This window comes from Mixophyes fleayi, chromosome 9 (genome assembly GCF_038048845.1).
Source record: "Mixophyes fleayi isolate aMixFle1 chromosome 9, aMixFle1.hap1, whole genome shotgun sequence".
Classification (NCBI taxonomy): domain Eukaryota; kingdom Metazoa; phylum Chordata; class Amphibia; order Anura; family Limnodynastidae; genus Mixophyes; species Mixophyes fleayi.
The window spans coordinates 36,176,219-36,196,949 of NC_134410.1; the positions used below are offsets into that span (position 1 = coordinate 36,176,219).

Genomic DNA, 20,731 nt, shown 5'->3' on the forward strand with positions numbered 1-20,731 from the left:
TAATTGGCTGCTCTCAAATTGACCCTAGTCTCTGTCTCTGTGTGTGTGTGTGTGTGTGTGTGTGTGTGTGTGTGTGTGTGCGTGTGTGTGTGCGTGTGTGCGTGTGTGTGTGTGCGCGTGTGTGCGTGTGGTGTCTGTATGTTAGAGAATTTAGACTGTAAGCTCCTATGGGGCAGGGACTGATGTGAGTGAGTTCTCTGTAAAGAGCTGCAGAATTAGTGGCGCTATATAAATAAATTATGATGAAGATGATAATAATAATGAAACCTGTCCTGTGTGTGACCAAAACATACAGCAGAAGTCACACTTAAATGGCTTAAATACTTTTTTTAAAAAAATGTATTATTCATTATTTTTTATTTATATAATGCCACCATAATAATCAATGTCCTGTAGTGCCCAATCAAAGCCCAGACCTCCAACCCATTAATAATCTGTGGTATGATTTGAAATTTACTGTTTGCAAATTCTCCCCATCCAACCTGACAGAACAATATTGTAATGAGTATTTGCAGCGAAAAGTGTTTCTGCCAAAGATTAAAATACGGGGTGAATACTTATATCTTTGTAATCTGTTTATTTTAAAATTACTTAAGAAAAACTGTTGCGGGTTCTTTTCCATAGATATTATTTGACATTATTTTGTGTAGATCAGTGATAGGAATTCCTGAATAAATCCGTGTTGATTCCACGATGTAAGAAAATAAAATGTGAAAAATTCCAAAGGGGATGAATCATTTTTGATTCATGTCACATTCTTCTTCCATTGGTCACTGAGTCTTCTACATATTCCTGTTCTAGAGCCTTCAATGTTTACTTCATTTATTTTATAATTTCAGCCAATGCAAGCAATAAGCAAACATCCACAGTAGGTGCAACCACTCTGACCACCACTATAGGTAAGTACAATATCCTTATTGCCTTCTGCTCACCTTGTCAAACATTATGCTAATGTTATTTGTGTTTCAGTACTAAATACAGTGCCAGGCTAAGGTGTTTTGGCACCCATGATGAAGATGTCAAGTTTCACACCTCACTTACTGGCTTATCCACCAATTTCAATCAGATTATTGTGACTACCGTTATTACTTACTTACATTATTAATTATCCGCTTAACATACAGAAAAATTAAAATAAATAAGTAAAGTTCTGAAGATCAGGGAAGGTAAACTCTTTGACAAGAATACATTGCTTACTCTCTATTATGCTATGTATTTTATACCACCCATACATTTTGTTGTTGTTCTTTTGTAATGCGACAGGAGCATAATTGTCCTATATGCCATTTGGAAAGCCTGATTTTTAAATATTAATCTCTGGAATGCTTCTTCCTGACAGTATTCATCTTTGTTAAGAATCATCATCATCATCAACAATTATCTATATAGTGCCAGCAAATCCCATAGCGCTTTATTTATCCAAAAATGCACAAATGTCACTATTTTTCTGCATAAATTAACAATGATTGAGAATGTGTATCCTGTCTGTATGCAAATGTGGGAGAGGATCTAGAGCTGGACTCAGAGGAGAATTCAACTCTCTGTGTTGAGTCTCCGGACATCACAGTGATGTCCAGCTGTGCTCAATAAGAGGTCCTACGATGCTCGAACATCACATGTGCTATGTAGTGTTCCAAAGGCACTGTATGGCACATTGCGTGGGTGTGAATACCCACTTATAGTCTTTATGTAACTATCATGTTATTATTAAAATCAGTTACTATTAGTAAAAATGTGTTTTGTTTTCAGCCACATTAATATCTACCAGCACTGCAGCACCAGCTGCCACTACAAGTGTTTCTACTGTAACAACCACACCAAGGATTTTCTCCACAACAAGAAGTCAGCAGAGTATGACTGGTGCTAATATACCAAACAATACACCATCTACTCAGCCCCCTGAACCTGTGGTGACAATCCAGACAGTAGTATCAAATGCTTCTACTGAAGCCTCTTCAACAGGGGCATTACATGGAGATGTTCTAACAGCTAATTCCAGCATCATATTACCAACTGCCAATAATGCATCTACAACCCCTAATACGTCCTTATCCCATCATATTCCACCAACATTGAAAACCCCACCTTCTGCGCCATTCTCACCCTGGATAAACCATACAACAGTACAAAAGCAAGAGACAACTGATGCCAACAGCACACAAGAGGAAACGTCATCATTAGCTATTGTGAGAACATCTTCACTATTACCAGCTACTACTTCTACAGACTTCAGTAAGACTTCATCTCCACCCAAACCACCTCTACCAACATCTACAGGTAAGTTCCCTCTGTAAAATACACTGCATTGTAACTGGGGGTTGTGTTCAATGATAGTATAACCTACTGCTTGGGCTGTTAACACTTAAACATAGACCTAAAGCCAAACACTTAAAGACAAATTAACTGTTTGTCAAAACATAATTAATATTAATATTGGTGCTGATTTGAAAGGCTCTGCAGTGCCGGACAGTGAGGCACACAGAGCATACGTAAAGCAGGGACATACAAAGTGACAATATAAATGCAGAGATATAACCAAAGTAGAAGGGGGGCCCTCTGACAGACTTACAGTCCACCTGAGAACGGGCAGAGTTGAGACAAGAGGAGGGTCTGTAGCTCAGATTGGAGAAACAGGCCAGGGGAAGGAGAATATTCTAAGAGGACTTATCAGATGTATAAGGGGTGTTGTTGTTGAGGACTTTGCATGTGTGGGCAAATAATTTGAATTGGATTCCTGAAAATATGGGGAGCCACAGTAGAGGTTTGCAGAGCGTCAGATGTGGAATGGTGAGATAAGATCAATCTTTTATTAGTAGCCAGTACAGCTTCTATTTTCTAAAGAATGAGTATGAGATGCCATCCAATAGTAAGGTAATATGTTTCTAGCCTATTGTTCAGATTGCATGAATTTTCTCTCCATTATTTCATATATAGCATGGTGCCCATAATTTTCACTACCCAGCGAAGGTCAACAACAACCATAATTTTTGGGCTGGAATGGTCATATTCACCACTATAACAGGGGTTGGTGTCCATACCAGCGTGGGTGAAGATAAAATATCCAAAACATAATTGTCCTAAATGTCAGTGGCTGCCTGGTTTTTAAATATTAGTCTTTGGAGCATTTCCTTCTGACAATATTCTGACTCAGGACCATTATCTTCTGTTTACCTTGTCAAATATAATGCTAATATTCTTATTTTCACCACTATAACAGGGGTTGGTGTCAAATATAATGCTAATATTCTTATATTCACCACTATAACAGGGGTTGGTGTCCATACCAGCGTGGGTGAAGATAAAATATCCAAAACAATACTTCTATTCACTACTTGACTGGAAATTTCCATAAAACTCCATAGTTTCATATCTTAGCCAGGAGGTGACCATGTATCACTCTTAAGTTACTAAAGAAGATGAGATCAGATCAGTTTGTTACCATTAGCTAGGGGGCACACTCTCTTGAATCACACAAATAAGGCATTATGGACTACCTTTTAGGTGCACATAAATCTTTCTCTCTTTCTCTATTCTTGTAGCAAATACCCTAAACACAATTCACTTTGGTAGGAAGTCTCCATAATAATCTCACCTCATTCTATTTGTAAATCATTCACATTGACCAGAGGCCAAGCTATCTACCTGCTCCTCATTGTATGGGCTGGGCACAATATATCAGGTTAATAGTACCTTTCTTCTAAAATACAACAGATAAGATAGTAGCTTTTATTGATCATACCACCATACTTCTCAATACAAAGAAGTCTAAGGGCTAGATTTACTAAGCTGCGGGTTTGAAAAAATGGGGATGTTGCCTATAGCAACCAATCAGATTCTAGCTTTCATTTATTTAGTACCTTCTACAAAATGAAAGCTAGAATCTGATTGGTTGCTATAGGCAACATCCCCACTTTTTCAAACCCGCAGCTTAGTAAATCTAGCCCTAAATGTCATTTGGTGGCATCACATATATCTCAGGACTTTGGTGAGAATACTGGGTTAGCAGGATGATGCATCAAAACCATGTACAATCTCTGGAAAGTTGTTCCATTTTGGGGTATGCTTCACTTTGATAGGAGGATCAGATAGTAATCCTTTATCACTTTTCTTTTCAAATAACCTCTTTGGCTCATATCGCATTCTCCTTCCATTTCTCGACACTGGCCCTTTTGCATATTCCCGTTCTAGAGTCTTTTCTGTTTACTCAATTTCTTTTTTAATTTCAGACAGTGCAATCAATAAGCAAACATCCACAGCAAGTACAACCACACCGACCACCACTATTGGTAAGTACAATATCCTTATTTCCTTGTCTTATTGTCGAGCTGCTCCCCTTATTTAAAGCCCATCATTGTGGGTGACTGCCATTATTATTTAAATATTATGGACCTCATTTAGAGTTGGACGCAAAGTCCGTTTAAGAAGTGTAGAAGTGGGAGTGTGCCTCAGCTTGGTAGGGTATTACGATTGGCAAGCAACCCCAGTTGCGTCCCACTCTTAATATCCTACCGAGCTGCGAGCAGTTCCGGCAGCTAGCTAAAGCTTGAGCCACCTTATTCCTGCCACACAGCTTTAGCCCTGTTTTGACGTGTGTTGCGTCTGCGCCTCACTGCGACTAGGATGTATTTACATGGTCACGCCTTCACAATTCCGTGTTCCTCCCATTCTCTCGTAGGGAGTCTCAAGCTGTCGCAAGTGTTAATTACGTCCAAGATGCAGGCGGATTTGGTGCTTTCTGCACCTGCGTGGTAGTGTTTTTTGGTTAGATGCGCCTAAAACGGACTTTGCGTCCGACTCTAAATGAGGTCCTATGTGTTTAACAGACAGAAACACTTTAAAATAAAAATAAATAAAGTTATGAAGCTCAAGGATGATAATCTGCTACAATTTGCCAAGGATACATTACTTATTCAATATAATGCTATGTATGTAAGTATTTCATACTACCCATTTTGTTGTTTTTGTTGCTTTGTGCTGTCGCAGGAACATAATTGTCCTAAATGCTAGTGGCAGGCCTGGCTTTAAAATATTAGTCTTTGGAGCATTTCCTTCTGACAATATTCTGACTCAGCACCATTATCTTTTGTTTACCTTGTCAAACATAATGCTAATATTCTTAGAGCCTTCAATGTTTACTTCATTTATTTTATAATTTCAGCCAATGCAACCAATAAGCAAACATCCACAGTAGGTGCAACCACTCTGACCACCACTATAGGTAAGTACAATATCCTTATTGCCCTCTGCTCACCTTGTCAAACATAATGCTAATATTCTTTGTGTTTCAATACTAAAGACAGTGCCAGGCTATGGTGTTTTGGCACCCAAGAAGAAGATGTCTAGTTTCACACCTGCCTTACTGGCTTCTCCCCCAGTGTCACGTCAATATTTATGGATGACTGCCATTATTACTTAAACAGTATTAATTTACCGGAGAGAAACACTTTAAAATAAAATAATTAAATAAAGTTATGATGTTCGCAGAGGGTAAACTCTTCATATTTCTCAAGTATACTTTGCTTACTCTCTATTGTGCTATGTATTTTATACTACCCATTTTTGTTGTTTTTTGTAATGTGGCAGGAGCATAATTATCCCATATCCCAGTGACAGTCCTGGTTTTTAAATAATAGTCTCTGGAGTGTTTCCTCCTGCACAAATGTAATTATTTTGTGCGTAAATTAGCAATGATTGAGTATGTGTATGTAGTCTGCATGCAAATGTGGATAACTATGTTGGGATTGATTTTATTTATTTTAATGTGGGAGAGGATCCAGAGCTGCATTCATAGGGGCAGGGACTGGCTGGAAATTTTTAGCCTGAGGCGGCAAAACTCGACTCAGAAGCCTATTAGGAACATTTTAAAGGAAAAATATGCAGGTGTTCTGGTCACCAAGCCCAAGGTGGCCCACTATGGGACCGGCCCCGGGGAAGGGGCAGATGCCCCCCTGCCCCTCCCCCCCCCCCCCCCCCAGTCCAGCCAGCCCCTGCATAGGTGGGAATTCAGTTAATCTCGATGAGCTGGGGAATTTAATCGGAAACATTCAGCTTTGCTCATTTCCGGATACTGTATGGGGTTGTGAGGAAACAACTGTGATGTCACATTACCGCAGAGTGCCTTCATGACTGAGTGTAGGCACTCCAAGGCACATTACAGGGAATTCCCCCTTATAGACTATATATAACTGTTATGATTGCAATCAGTTAATATTAGTAAAAATGTATTTTGTATTCAGCCACATTAACATCTACTAGGACTGCAGCACCAGATGGTAATTTATATTCCTCTGCTGCCACTACAAGTGTTTCTATGGTAACAACCACACTCGTTGCAGTATTCCATAGCATGATAATGCTTACATCCTGTAGAAAGATTACCAAGGCTGGGCAACAGGCAGTCCCGAACTAATCAACTATAGTATAACCTACTACTTGGCCAGTTAACACACAGACAATAACGACAATCACTTAAAGACAAATTAACTTTATGCCAAGATAGACTTCATATTAATATTGTCATTTATTTGTAATAGACTACATTTCTCCGCAGTGTCGGACAGTGAGGCACACAAATCATATATAAAACAGGGACATACAAAGAAAAGAACACAAATGAAGACATATAAAAAAACAATAAAGAGGGCCCTATGAGAAACTTACAATACAGTGGGAAAAGGGCAGAGTTGAGACAAGAAGTGGGACTGTGGCACAGAGTAAAGATTAGGACAGTAACGAAGATGTACCAGTGTAATAGCAAAGGTGGATGTAGGGAAGGAGATTCAGACCGAGCTTAGAAGGAAATCCCAGAAGTGGGTAGTGGCACTGAAGAAGTCTTGTTGTGAGTGAGAGATGGTTGCATAGACGAAGCATAGGTTAGAAGTAGATCTAAGAGGGAGAATAATTTAATATGAGGTTTGAGATGTATGAAATGGGGTTCTGTTTTGGAGGATATTGTAGGTGTGGTTAAGTAATATTAACTGGATTCCTGAAAATGTAGGAAGCCAATGTAGAAATTTGCAGCGCGACGAATGTGGAGTGATAAGATAATATCAATCATTTTGTGGCATTTAGGAGAGATTGAAGCAGGAACAGATGGGTGAGGTAAATGCTAGATAGGGGGTGGTTGAAGTAATTGAGGTAGGAGATGATGAAAGAATAGATAACAATTTTGGATGCATCTTGGGTAATAGTAATTTGTATTTGTGAATGTTTCAACGTTTGAGACAACAGGTACATGAGATAGACTGGATGTGAGAAGTAAAGTAGAGGGCGGAGTGAACGCACAGGTCAGACAAAGGCAGCGATGGGAAACTGAGGAGATTGTGAGATTGTGGTGTTCTTGAGGTAGCATTAGGACATCCATGCAGAAAAAAAAGAGACACAGTTGATCAGACTAGATAAACAAGCAAGGTCCGTGGAAGAGAAGTAACTTTGGGTGACATCAGCATAAAGGCGGATGTACTAGAAGTAGACATTATAAAGGAGTTGTTTGATAGGTAAGAAGTGAACCAGTTAATAAATGTATTAAGATAGCGAATGGAGTGAAGGGTGTGCAGGAAAAGAGTGTGACTAATAGTATTGGCAGTGGCAGAGAGATCCAGGAGTATGAGAATAGAGATGTTACCCTTAGACTTTGCTGTACGTAGATTGTTCATCACTCTGTAAGGGCAGACTCAGTAGAATGTTGGGGATGGAAGCATGATTAAAAAGAATCGACAAATTCAGTAGAAATAGGTCTGTGGGGGGATGGCTGTAGGGAAGAGCGACATTGTGGGTTAGAAGAATGGATGGATATTAGAGAAGTAAAGTATCTTTGCTTGACAAGTGAAAGGGCAGTATTGTAATACAAAAGGATGAATTTGCAATGAAAGAAGTCAGTGATGGTGCGAGATTTCCTCCAGTGGTTTTAGCAGTGTGGGAACAGATTTGCAGGTAGCTAATTTGTTTGGTGTGCCAAGGTTAAGACTTGGACAGCTAGGGACTGTATGTGGTGGATGGAGCGGCTTTGTGTAGGGTTAAAGTGTATCTGCTGTTGTAGAAAGAGGCAGCCAGATTAGAGGAGGACAGAGTAGTTATAGGAGATATGAATTCATTGGTGCAGAAAAGAACTGGATCGGGCCTAAAGCATTTAAGTATCAATGTGTGTCTATTTGAATGTTTAAGCAATTGAGCATGGGGGGAGGGAGCATGAGGTAAGTTGAGGCTGAAGGAAAGGAATTCGTGGTCAGACAGCTGGAAGGCTGAGTTGGAGAAACAAGAGATGGAATAGATGCAGGAGAAGACAAGGTGAAAGGAGTGTCCATCTCAGGGGGTGGGGAATGCTTGTGATGATTTGAATGGCACAGCATTCCTTTTCATGCAATACATACCATACCTGATTTATTATATATTTATGGACTAAAAGATATTTATATAGTATACCCTAAAACCCTATGAGAATGTAAGAATTATTCATATACTAGAATAATGGCACATCTCCAGTCATATGAATATTGGATTAGCCCAAAAAATATCTGACTCTATTGTGTGTAGGTAAAGGGTACTTTTTTCAGAATACTAAGAAAGGTGTTGGCTTAAACCAGACTCAGACCTTTCCCATTTCTTTCTGTATTGCAGATAGAACTTTACTGGCAAATGACAAGGCAACTATTGTATCAGAAAAGAACTCTGGAAAACTGCCCAATACCAATATCCCGCCATTATCAGAATTTACAGTGTGCCTGGACCTATGTCCTGATGGCAGTGCTTCGGCTTGGACAGCATTTTCATACTGTGCTGAAAACGGGAACAAACCTCTTGAACTTGGCTTAGGTTTGTTGGCCAATAAACTTCATATATCTCATTTGGGAGAGGTGCATGAATTTGACAAAGCTTTAAAAGAACACGAGTGGCATTCTGTGTGCTTAATGTGGCAGCGCTCAACAAGGCAACTGGTGGTTTATTTGAACGGTACACATGTGTATAACACTACAACAAAAGATGCTTCGCTTAAAGGCTATGGAAGCCTGGTTTTAGGTGCTACCCATACCAGGAATGATGGTAAAATTGCTATAACTGACGGACTTAACTTTGTTGGAGATTTATACTACTTCCAGCTGTGGAGCTATGCAAGATCCCAAGATGAGCTGGGTGATTGTTCCGAAGGGAATCTTCTCAGTTGGACTACACAGCCTTGGAACTTCCAAAGAGTCAGTAAAGATGAGAGGCTGCACTGTGGTAAGTAACATGTTCCTCTGAATTAAAAGAGAGTTTGGACATTAAAATGCCCATTTTTCACATACACTACAGCCAGAGACATATGCACGTAGCACTATTAAAGCAGTATTGTTCTTGCAGTATTGGATCCGGGTTGTGCATAAGAAAAGAGCCCCTGCCCCACGTACTTCATTCCTCCTTGGTTACCCACCAAAACACTGGTAATCCTTTCACATATCATCAGATTGAAAGCGATGTAACTCAAAGGATAATTTGAGTTCCAATGATTAAATGAAAACAAAGTGGACTATAACAGTGAATAACAATAATATTTACATTATTATATTTTATAATATGTAGTTGAATAAAATATACAATATTTAATAGAACCAATGTAAGAATTAAAGCAATTGTTTAAATAATTATGTTGGGACAACCTAGAAGTGATGAGAATACTAAAGCAATGGTGCTCAACCCTTTCTTACCTGGGACCCAAAATGTCAGTGTGTCATTGTTCTGGAACCCCAAAAGAAAAAGTTCCCACAAAAAGTAATTGTGCATCTAACAATTATATATATATATATATATATATATATATATATATACAAGTTAACCCGTGCATGATACTCATGCATTCTAGTCAAATCAAGCTACTTAAGGTGTTAAAAAGGTTCTTGTCTTGCATTTGGGCTTAGCCCAGGCCTCCTCAGGGGAAGAGCGTTACTTCCCAACGCAAGCGCCCTTTTTTAACGTGGTTTTGTCCACATGTCACCACCTCATCATTTTTCTCCATCACTTCATCCTTCATCTTCATCGCCACATCCTTCATCAAGCTACTTAAGGTGTTAAAAACTCCCCACTGTCACCCCCAGCAACCACCAACCACTCCCAAATGTCACTTCTCCTTCAAGAAATATATAGGTCAGTGTATAACTCTGCCCAGCAGGTGGCACTGCAGCTTGTTTTTTTTCACACACGCCTCTAGGCATTTATATAGTGATGGCAGTTACCCTCTGTGGGATTCAACTCACTCGGGTAGACCAGAATATATCCAACATAAGGCTTTATTACGACAGCAGTAGGGTTTCCTCTAGCGGCACCACAATGCCTGGCCCAGAGTCCTTTTTGCTGATGTCTTGTACACCAGGATCCTACAAGCTAGAATAGCTCTCTTGGCATTCTACTCTCCTTATATTCTTGAATGTATACCCAAGGAGTAGGGTCAAATGTCTCAATCCTCCCCCTTACAGCAGGGGTCTGTTACCTTGATTATACAGTTGAATGGCTTGACTCAATTAGTGATTTGGCCGAATACACTAAACAAAGGGTTACAATATAACATACAATAGACATTAAGGAATGACACATCAATACATTTGACACATGGTATCTGCAACATTACACAATCTGAGTCTGTGTTATATTTTGCTACAATAGCATTTATAGTGATACATATATATACATTTCCCAATGCTATTCCAGCCAGTATATTACTGTGGAGGCACATTGCATATTATCTAGAAGTTCTAACCTAATTAACTCTCAGATTACCTGTTGACCTAGCTAATTAATATGGACTGCCAGCTAGCTATGTCAAGTCACTCAGACATTGTTCTGATTACAAACCAGATCTAAGCCACACCTCATAACAATGGACATTTGAGCCAAATGGAAATTACATTAGCTAACACAAGCAAAATTACTTCTGCTGTTCTGATGACAATATTCTTTATATTTCTAATCAGGGCTGGACTGGGACTAAAAATCAGCCCTGGCATTTAAAGTACATAAGTCCCCTTTCTGTTCCAGTAGGAAAGAAACTGCCGAAGAGGGCGTGACCACATTGTGTTTTGGGTGTGGCCAACATGGGGCATTGATACCTACATTATAATAAAACATTACATTTATCACGCCCTCCCAGCCACATCACGCCATGCCCCCAGGCATTATGACATTCCCAGCCCACTGTACTTATCTATGCTTCTGGTGCTACTGACATCCATAAGGGTGGGAACTTCCTGTAGAGTGAGCAGGGAAGATCTTTGTCTCACAAGATTACCAAATCTTCCTGTGTTCCTGTGAGGTAGAAGTGCTAACCATTAGGCCACTGTGCTGCCCATCTCACCTCATGCTATTTGGACATCATTCACATTGACCAGAAGCCAAGACTTCCACCTCCTCCTCCTCATAGGATGGGACGGGCAGAATAGATCAGGTTAATAGTACCTTTCTTTTAAAATTCAACAGATGGTGTAGTAGATTTTATTGATCATACCAGGGCCGTAACTAGGGCTGTGCGACAGGGGGCGACCGCCCAGGGCGCAACGCTGAAGGGGGGGCGCAATTTAGGAATATTTTAGGTTAATTTGGTTAAGATTGAGGGCTAGGGGGGCGGCATTTGTCTTTCTCGCCCAGGGCACTAGAATTCTAAGTTACGGCTCTGGATCATACCATCATACTTCTCAATACAAAGAAGTCCAAAAGTCATTTGGCAGCATCACAACGAAGACAGGACATTCACATATATCCCAGGACTTTGGTGGGAATACTGGGTTAGCAGGATAGGGCCTCAAAACCATGGACAATCCCTGGAGAGTTGTTCCATTTTGGGGTATACATCACTTTGGTATAAGACACAGATTCTTTATAACTTTCTTACTTTTCTTTTTAACTGACCTCTTTGCAGCTGGGCTGAAGGGCAGGGGGATATCTATCCCCCAGGCTGGTCCCATACTAGGCTACCTTGGGCTGGGTCTCTTGCCCACCTGCATTTTTTTTCCTTTAAATAGGCTGCTGAGTCAAGTCTTTTTTCCCGGGGATGAAATATGTCAGCCCTCCCCTGCCTCTTTGGCTTATGTCCCATTTTCCTTAAATTTCTCGACACTGACTCTTCTACATATTCCTGTTCTAGAGTCTTCGCTGTTTACTTAAATTCATTTTTAATTTCAGCAAATGCAACCAATGAACAAACATCCACAGCAAGTACAACCACTCTGACTACCCCTATTGGTAAGTACAATATCCTTATTTCCTTGTCTTATTGTCGAGCTGCTCCCCCTATTTCAAGCCCATCATTGTGGGTGACTGCCATTATTATTTAAATATTATGGACATCATTTAGAGTCGGACGCAAAGTCCGTTTAAGAAGTGTAGGAGTGGGAGTGCGCTGCAGCTTGGTAGGGTATTACAAGTGGCAAGCAACCCCAGTTGCGTCCCACTCTTAATACCCTACCGAGCTGTGAGCAGTTCCTGCAGCTAGCTAAAGCTTGCGCCACCTAATTCCTGCCGCACAGTTTTAGCCCTGTTTTGACGTGTGTTGCGTCTGCACCTCACTGCGACTAGGATGTATTTACATGGTCACGCCTTCACAATTCCATGTTCCTCCCATTCTCTCCTAGTGAGTCTCAAGCTGTCACAAGTGTTAATTACGTCCAAGATGCAGGCGGATTTGGTGCTTTCTGCACATGCGTGGTAGTGTTTTTGGGTTAGATGCGCCTATCATTGTGGGTGACTGCCATTATTATTTAAATACTATGTGTTTAACAAACAGAAACACTTTAAAATAAAAATAAATAAAGTTATGAAGCTCATGGATGAAATCTCCTACAATTTGCCAAGGATACATTACTTATTCGATATAATGCTATGTAAGTATTTTATACTACCAATTTTGTTGTTGTTGTTGTTTTGCACTGTCACAGGAGCATAATTGTCCTAAATGCCAGTGGCAAGCCTGGATTTTAAATATTAGTCTTTTAGACTGTGTTTACACTGAACATGGGTCTGCCCGGGTCTCCATGGTAACATCACAAGAAGAGCTTTGATTGGATCCTGTTTAGTTCCAGAATGGAACTAAACAGGTGAGATATGTTGGTTGGTGCATATCCAAACAAGAGCTTCATTATGGAGATCAAAGTACATTCCAAGCAAATCCAAGGAATGGTTATGGAAAAGCATCAATTAGAGGAAATATATAATGAGATTTAAAACACTTTGAATATTCCCCATCATAAAGAAATAAAGAGAATATTGCCTAATTTGTCTAGAACATACCATCCTCCTAAACTGAGCGCCCATGTAGGAAGGGAGGACACCAAGAGGCCTATGGCTACTCTTCCACAGTAGAGATAGCAGAAGCTGTCCATATTCAACAATAGCCCGGGCCCTTCAGAAAACTGCACTTTATGGTAGCGAAGCAAAAAGCATACTGCTGTTGAAAGAAACTCACAAAGAAATCCCATTTAGAGTTTGCCATAAAGCATATAGGAGACCAATACACTAAGTGAAGGAAAATTCTATGGTCTGATGAGAAAAGATGAATGTTTTTGGCCTAACACTGTGCAACATCCCAAAACCACAATACCTATCAAGAAGCATAGTGATGGGAGCATCATGTTCTGGGTGTGCTTCTCAACATACGGCAAAAGCCACACTGGAGTGGCTTAATTTTTAAAATGATTTATATAGTGCCACCATAAAAGTCAATGTCTTGGAGTGCCCAGTCAAAGTCCAGACCTCAATCCCATTGAGAATCTTTGCTATGATTTGACAATTACTATTCACCTGTTCTTCCAATCCAACCTGACAGAAGTAAAACAATATTAGAAAAAGGCAAACTCTCAGCTATAATTGCAGCTAAAAGTGTTTCTACAAGGATTAATACTTTTGTAACCAAATATTGCCTGCTGTTTCATAATTACTTAAGTAGTTTTACAGTATCTTTATTTATATATTGTAGCAAGAGATACAACCTTGTGACACGGGCAACCTACAGACATCAGTCACACAGACAACTTCTTGCTAAAATGTAGCGCTTTTATTGTTCCATCACAATAAGCAGCATCACTTTAACAGCAAAAGTCAGGACGACACCAGGCAACCTGCCACTTTCTAGTTCCAGTTTCCCTAACTGGTCACCAGCCACTAGCTGGCATTGGTCGCAATGCCCAACCCAAGTTTTTATACAGAGACTCCTCCCACAGCCTTGGCTTGATGGACAGGCGACACTTCCACTTTGCCTTTAAAAGGAGTTTCCTGTAGATGTTCTGTAACCTTTTGATTGCAGGCACCTTGTCAGCTCTGTTGTTAGCTGTGGAAAAGAAACTGTGAATGCATGCAAGTAAAATCACATTTTACACTTCAGCTTGTGACACATATGTCTCAGACCTGTATGTAAATAAATCCAGGTGCAGTGCTACACCTGTATGTAACTGGGTCTGCAGCGTTTACTTGCAGACTGTCACTCAAATAGCTTAACTCACTTGGGTAACCTAAGGGGATAAAAATTAGCCCTAGCATACCGACAGATTACCAAAACATGAAACTTAAGAGAAGTCAATTATGTTGGAAATCATTGTATATGAATATACATGGTTGACAGAATATATTTCTGTGTACTCATTATGAGAGTATATAAGGTTTTTTTTATGGAAGACTGTTATAAGTAGCCAATATATCATTTATTTTCTTAAGATAGAGGATGAAATGCCCACAAGAGTGAAATAAAAAATTTCTAGCCTAATATTTAGATGGCTTGAGAACTTTTTGCATTATTTTATATATAGCACTGGTACCCGTAACCTTCACTACCCAGTCAAGGTCAACAGCAACCATAATTTGTGGGCTTAGACGGGTTATATGCACTACTAAAATAGGGGTGGGTTTCGATACCAGCAAGGTGGACACAAAATGTCCAAAACAATACTTCGATTCCACACTACTTGAATGGAATTTCCATAAAACTCCATAGTTTCATATCTTAGCCAGCAGGTGACAGACTAAAGGATATGAGATCAGATCCTTTTGCTACAATTAACAAAGCGGAAAACTCCCTTGAATCACATAAATGAGACCCTACCTTGTTAGGTACATAGACATCTTTCTCTAGTCTTATAGTAAAGGCCCTAAACACAATTGACTTCAGTAGGAGGTCTCCATAATAATCTCACCTCATGCTTTTTGGAAATCATTCACATTGAGCAGAAGCCAAGATTTCTACCTCCTCCTCATAGGATGGGCCGGGCAGAATATATCAGGTTAATAGTACCTTTCTTCTAAGATTCAACAGATGGTGTAGTAGATTTTATTGTTTATACCACCACACTTCTCAATACAGAGAAGTCTAACAGTCATTTGGCAGCATCACAACAAAGACAGGGCATTCACATACAGTATTTCCCAGGACTTTGGTGGGAATACTTGGATAGCAGGATAGGGCCTCAAAACCATGGACAATCCCTGGAGAGTTGTTCCATTTTGGGGTATACATCACTTTGGTATAAGACACAGATTCTTTATAACTTTCTTACTTTTCTTTTCAACTCACCTCTTTGCAGCTGGGCTGAGGGGCAGGGGGGCATCTGTCCCCCGGGCCGGTCCCATACTGGGCTACCTTGGGCTGGGTCACTTGCCCACCTGCATTTTTTTCCTTTAAATAGGCTGCTGAGTCGAGTCTTGCTCCCCGGGATGAAATATGTCAGTTGTCTCCTGCCTCTTTGGCTTATGTCCCATTCTTACATTTCTCGACACTGACTCTTCTACATATTCCTGTTCTAGAGTCTTCAATGTTTACTTAATTTAATTTTTAATTTCAGCAAATGCAACCAATGAACAAACATCCACAGCAAGTACAACCACTCTGACTACCCCTATTGGTAAGTACAATATCTTTATTTCCTTGTCTTATTGTCGAGCTGCTCCCCCTATTTCAAGCCCATCATTGTGGGTGACTGCCATTATTATTGAAATATTATGTTTTTAACAGACAGAAACACTTTAAAATAAAAATAAAGTTATGAAGCTCATGGATGATAATCTGCTACAATTTGCCAAGGATACATTACTTTTTCAATATAATGCTATGTATGTATTTGATACTACCAATTTTGTTGTTGTTGTTGTTGTTGTTTTGCACTGTCACAGGAGCATAATTGTCCTAAATGCCAGTGGTAAGCCTGGTTTTCAAATATTAGTCTTTGGAGCATTTCCTTCTGACAATATTCATATCTGTTAAGAATCCAAAAAGGCAGAAATGTAATTATTTTTCTACGTAAATTAACAATGATTGAAAATGTGTATGTTGGCTGTATGCAAATGTTGGTAACTATGTTGGGATTGGTTTTATTTATTGTAAGGCTGGAAAGGATCCAGTCTGGCTATACTCATTTCCGGGTACTATGGTAGTCAAACATGACAGATTTTTCTGTACAGCTCTCTGGGGAGCAAGAAAATATCTGTGATGTTACATCACTGCAGCAACTATTCCGGAGGCAACCCATGGCACATCACTGGCAATTTTAGAAAGTGCTTAAAAATTTGAAAGCTGGAAAGTCAGAGTAAGGGTGATATGGAACCCAATAATACCACTTTCACAATGTCGCCCTGGCAATATTCCGGTTTTATGAACTCGGGATATTGTCGGGTGACAGTGCAGGACACCCTGCAAATTCCCGGGTAGACTGTGTTTACACTGAACATGGGTCTGCCCGGGTCTCCATGGTAACATCACAAGAAGAGCTTTGATTGGATCCTGTTTAGTTCCAGAATGGAACTAAACAGGTGAGATATGTTGGTTGGTGCATATCCAAACAAGAGCTTCATTATGGAGATCAAAGTACATTCCAAGCAAATCCAAGAAATGGTTATGGAAAAGCATCAATTAGGGGAAATATATAATGAGATTTAAAACACTTTGAATATTCCCCATCATAAAGAAATAAAGAGAATATTGCCTAATTTGTCTAAAACAGACCATCCTCCTAAACTGAGCGCCCATGTAGGAAGGGAGGACACCAAGAGGCCTATGGCTACTCTTCCACAGTAGAGATAGCAGAAGCTGTCCATATTCAACAATAGCCCGGGCCCTTCAGAAAACTGCACTTTATGGTAGCGAAGCAAAAAGCATACTGCTGTTGAAAGAAACTCACAAAGAAATCCCATTTAGAGTTTGCCATAAAGCATATAGGAGACCAATATACTAAGTGAAGGAAAATTCTAAGGTCTGATGAGAAAAGATGAATGTTTTTGGCTTAACACTGTGCAACATCCCAAAAACACAATACCTATCAAGAAGCATAGTGATGGGAGCATCATGTTCTGGGTGTGCTTCTCAACATACGGCAAAAGCCACACTGGAGTGGCTTAATTTTTAAAATGATTTATATAGTGCCACCATAAAAGTCAATGTCTTGGAATGCCCTGTCAAAGTCCAGACCTCAATCCCATTGAGAATCTTTGCTATGATTTGACAATTACTATTCACCTGTTCTTCCAATCCAACCTGACAGAAGTAAAACAATATTAGAAAGAGGAAAACTCTCAGCTATAATTGCAGCTAAAAGTGCTTCTACAAGGATTAATACTTTTGTAACCAAATATTGCCTGCTGTTTCATAATTACTTAAGTAGTTTTACAGTATCTTTATTTATATATTGTAGCAAGAGATACAACCTTGTGACACGGGCAACCTACAGACATCAGTCACACAGACAACTTCTTGCTTAAATGTAGCGCTTTTATTGTTCCATCACAATAAGCAGCATCACTTTAAACAGCAAAAGTCAGGACAACACCAGGCAACCTGCCACTTTCTAGTTCCAGTTTCCCTAACTGGTCACCAGCCACTAGCTGGCATTGGTCGCAATGCCCAACCCAAGTTTTTATACAGAGACTCCTCCCACAGCCTTGGCTTGATGGACAGGCGACACTTCCACTTTGCCTTTAAAAGGAGTTTCCTGTAGATGTTCTGTAACCTTTTGATTGCAGGCACCTTGTCAGCTCTGTTGTTAGCTGTGGAAAAGAAACTGTGAATGCATGCAAGTAAAATCACATTTTACACTTCAGCCTGTGACACATATGTCTCAGACCTGTATGTAAATAAATCCAGGTGCAGTGCTACACCTGTATGTAACTGGGTCTGCAGCGTTTACTTGCAGACTGTCACTCAAATAGCTTAACTCACTTGGGTAACCTAAGGGGATAAAAATTAGCCCTAGCATACCGACAGATTACCAAAACATGAAACTTAAGAGAAGTCAATTATGTTGGAAATCATTGTATATGAATATACATGGTTGACAGAATATATTTCTGTGTACTCATTATGAGAGTATATAAGTTTTTTTTATGGAAGACTGTTATAAGTAGCCAATATATCATTTATTTTCTTAAGATAGAGGATGAAATGCCCACAAGAGTGAAATAAAAAATTTCTAGCCTAATATTTAGATGGCTTGAGAACTTTTTGCATTATTTTATATATAGCACTGGTACCCGTAACCTTCACTACCCAGTCAAGGTCAACAGCAACCATAATTTGTGGGCTTAGACGGGTTATATGCACTACTAAAATAGGGGTGGGTTTCGATACCAGCAAGGTGGACACAAAATGTCCAAAACAATACTTCGATTACACACTACTTGAATGGAATTTCCATAAAACTCCATAGTTTCATATCTTAGCCAGCAGATGACAGACTAAAGGATATGAGATCAGATCCTTTTGCTACAATTAGCAAAGCGGAAAACTCCCTTGAATCACATAAATAAGACCCTACCTTGTTAGGTACATAGAAATCTTTCTCTAGTCTTATAGTAAAGGCCCTAAACACAATTGACTTTAGTAGGAGGTCTCCATAATAATCTCACCTCATGCTTTTTGGAAATCATTCACATTGAGCAGAAGCCAAGATTTCTACCTCCTCCTCCTCATAGGATGGGCCGGGCAGAATATATCAGGTTAATAGTACCTTTCTTCTAAGATTCAACAGATGGTGTAGTAGCTTTTATTGTTCATACCACCACACTTCTCAATACAGAGAAGTCTAACAGTCATTTGGCAGCATCACAACAAAGACAGGGCATTCACATACAGTATTTCCCAGGACTTTGGTGGGAATACTTGGATAGCAGGATAGGGCCTCAAAACCATGGACAATCCCTGGAGAGTTGTTCCATTTTGGGGTATACATCACTTTGGTATAAGACACAGATTCTTTATAACTTTCTTACTTTTCTTTTCAACTCACCTCTTTGCAGCTGAGCTGAGGGGCAGGGGGGCATCTGTCCCCCGGGCCGGTCCCATACTGGGCTACCTTGGGCTGGGTCACTTGCCCACCTGCATTTTTTTCCTTTAAATAGGCTGCTGAGTCGAGTCTTGCTCCCCGGGATGAAATATGTCAGCCCTCCCCTGCCTCTTTGGCTTATGTCCCATTCTTACATTTTTCGACACTGACTCTTCTACATATTCCTGTTCTAGAGTCTTCAATGTTTACTTAATTTAATTTTTAATTTCAGCAAATGCAACCAATGAACAAACATCCACAGCAAGTACAACCACTCTGACTACCCCTATTGGTAAGTACAATATCTTTATTTCCTTGTCTTATTGTCGAGCTGCTCCCCCTATTTCAAGCCCATCATTGTGGGTGACTGCCATTATTATTGAAATATTATGTTTTTAACAGACAGAAACACTTTAAAATAAAAATAAAGTTATGAAGCTCATGGATGATAATCTGCTACAATTTGCCAAGGATACATTACTTTTTCAATATAATGCTATGTATGTATTTGATACTACCAATTTCGTTGTTGTTGTTGTTGTTGTTTTGCACTGTCACAGGAGCATAATTGTCCTAAATGCCAGTGGTAAGCCTGGTTTTCAAATATTAGTCTTTGGAGCATTTCCTTCTGACAATATTCATATCTGTTAAGAATCCAAAAAGGCAGAAATGTAATTATTTTTCTACGTAAATTAACAATGATTGAAAATGTGTATGTTGGCTGTATGCAAATGTTGGTAACTATGTTGGGATTGGTTTTATTTATTGTAAGGCTGGAAAGGATCCAGTCTGGCTATACTCATTTCCGGGTACTATGGTAGTCAAACATGACAGATTTTTCTGTACAGCTCTCTGGGGAGCAAGAAAATATCTGTGATGTTACATCACTGCAGCAACTATTCCGGAGGCAACCCATGGCACATCACTGGCAATTTTAGAAAGTGCTTAAAAATTTGAAAGCTGGAAAGTCAGAGTAAGGGTGATATGGAACCCAATAATACCACTTTCACACTGTCGCCCTGGCAATATCCCGGTTTTATGAACTCGGGATATTGTCGGATGACAGTACAGGACACCCTGCAAATTCCCGGGTAGACTGTGTTTACACTGAACATGGGTCTGCCCGGGTCTCCATGGTAACATCACAAGAAGAGCTTTGGTTGGATCCTGTTTAGTTCCAGAATGGAACTAAACAGGTGAGATATGTTGGTTGGTGCATATCCAAACAAGAGCTTCATTATGGAGATCAAAGTACATTCCAAGCAAATCCAAGAAATGGTTATGGAAAAACATCAATTAGGGGAAATATATAATGAGATTTAAAACACTTTGAATATTCCCCATCATAAAGAAATAAAGAGAATATTGCCTAATTTGTCTAAAACAGACCATCCTCCTAAACTGAGCGCCCATGTAGGAAGGGAGGACACCAAGAGGCCTATGGCTACTCTTCCACAGTAGATATAGCAGAAGCT

General features: G+C 39.7%; 1 protein-coding gene across 1 annotated transcript in view; it reads left to right on the plus strand.

The window, feature by feature from the left end:
- ADGRG4 (adhesion G protein-coupled receptor G4) overlaps positions 1–20,731 on the plus strand; it is a 94,152-nt gene that overhangs the window by 13,261 nt on the left and 60,160 nt on the right. Inside the window, exons 2-9 of the mRNA XM_075187285.1 lie at positions 840–899; positions 1,750–2,277; positions 4,227–4,286; positions 5,159–5,218; positions 8,617–9,216; positions 12,145–12,204; positions 15,789–15,848; positions 19,489–19,548. Of these exons, the coding sequence (XP_075043386.1) occupies positions 1,854–2,277; positions 4,227–4,286; positions 5,159–5,218; positions 8,617–9,216; positions 12,145–12,204; positions 15,789–15,848; positions 19,489–19,548 (1,324 nt within the window). The 5' untranslated portion in view covers positions 840–899; positions 1,750–1,853. The remainder of the gene's footprint in view (positions 1–839; positions 900–1,749; positions 2,278–4,226; positions 4,287–5,158; positions 5,219–8,616; positions 9,217–12,144; positions 12,205–15,788; positions 15,849–19,488; positions 19,549–20,731) is intronic.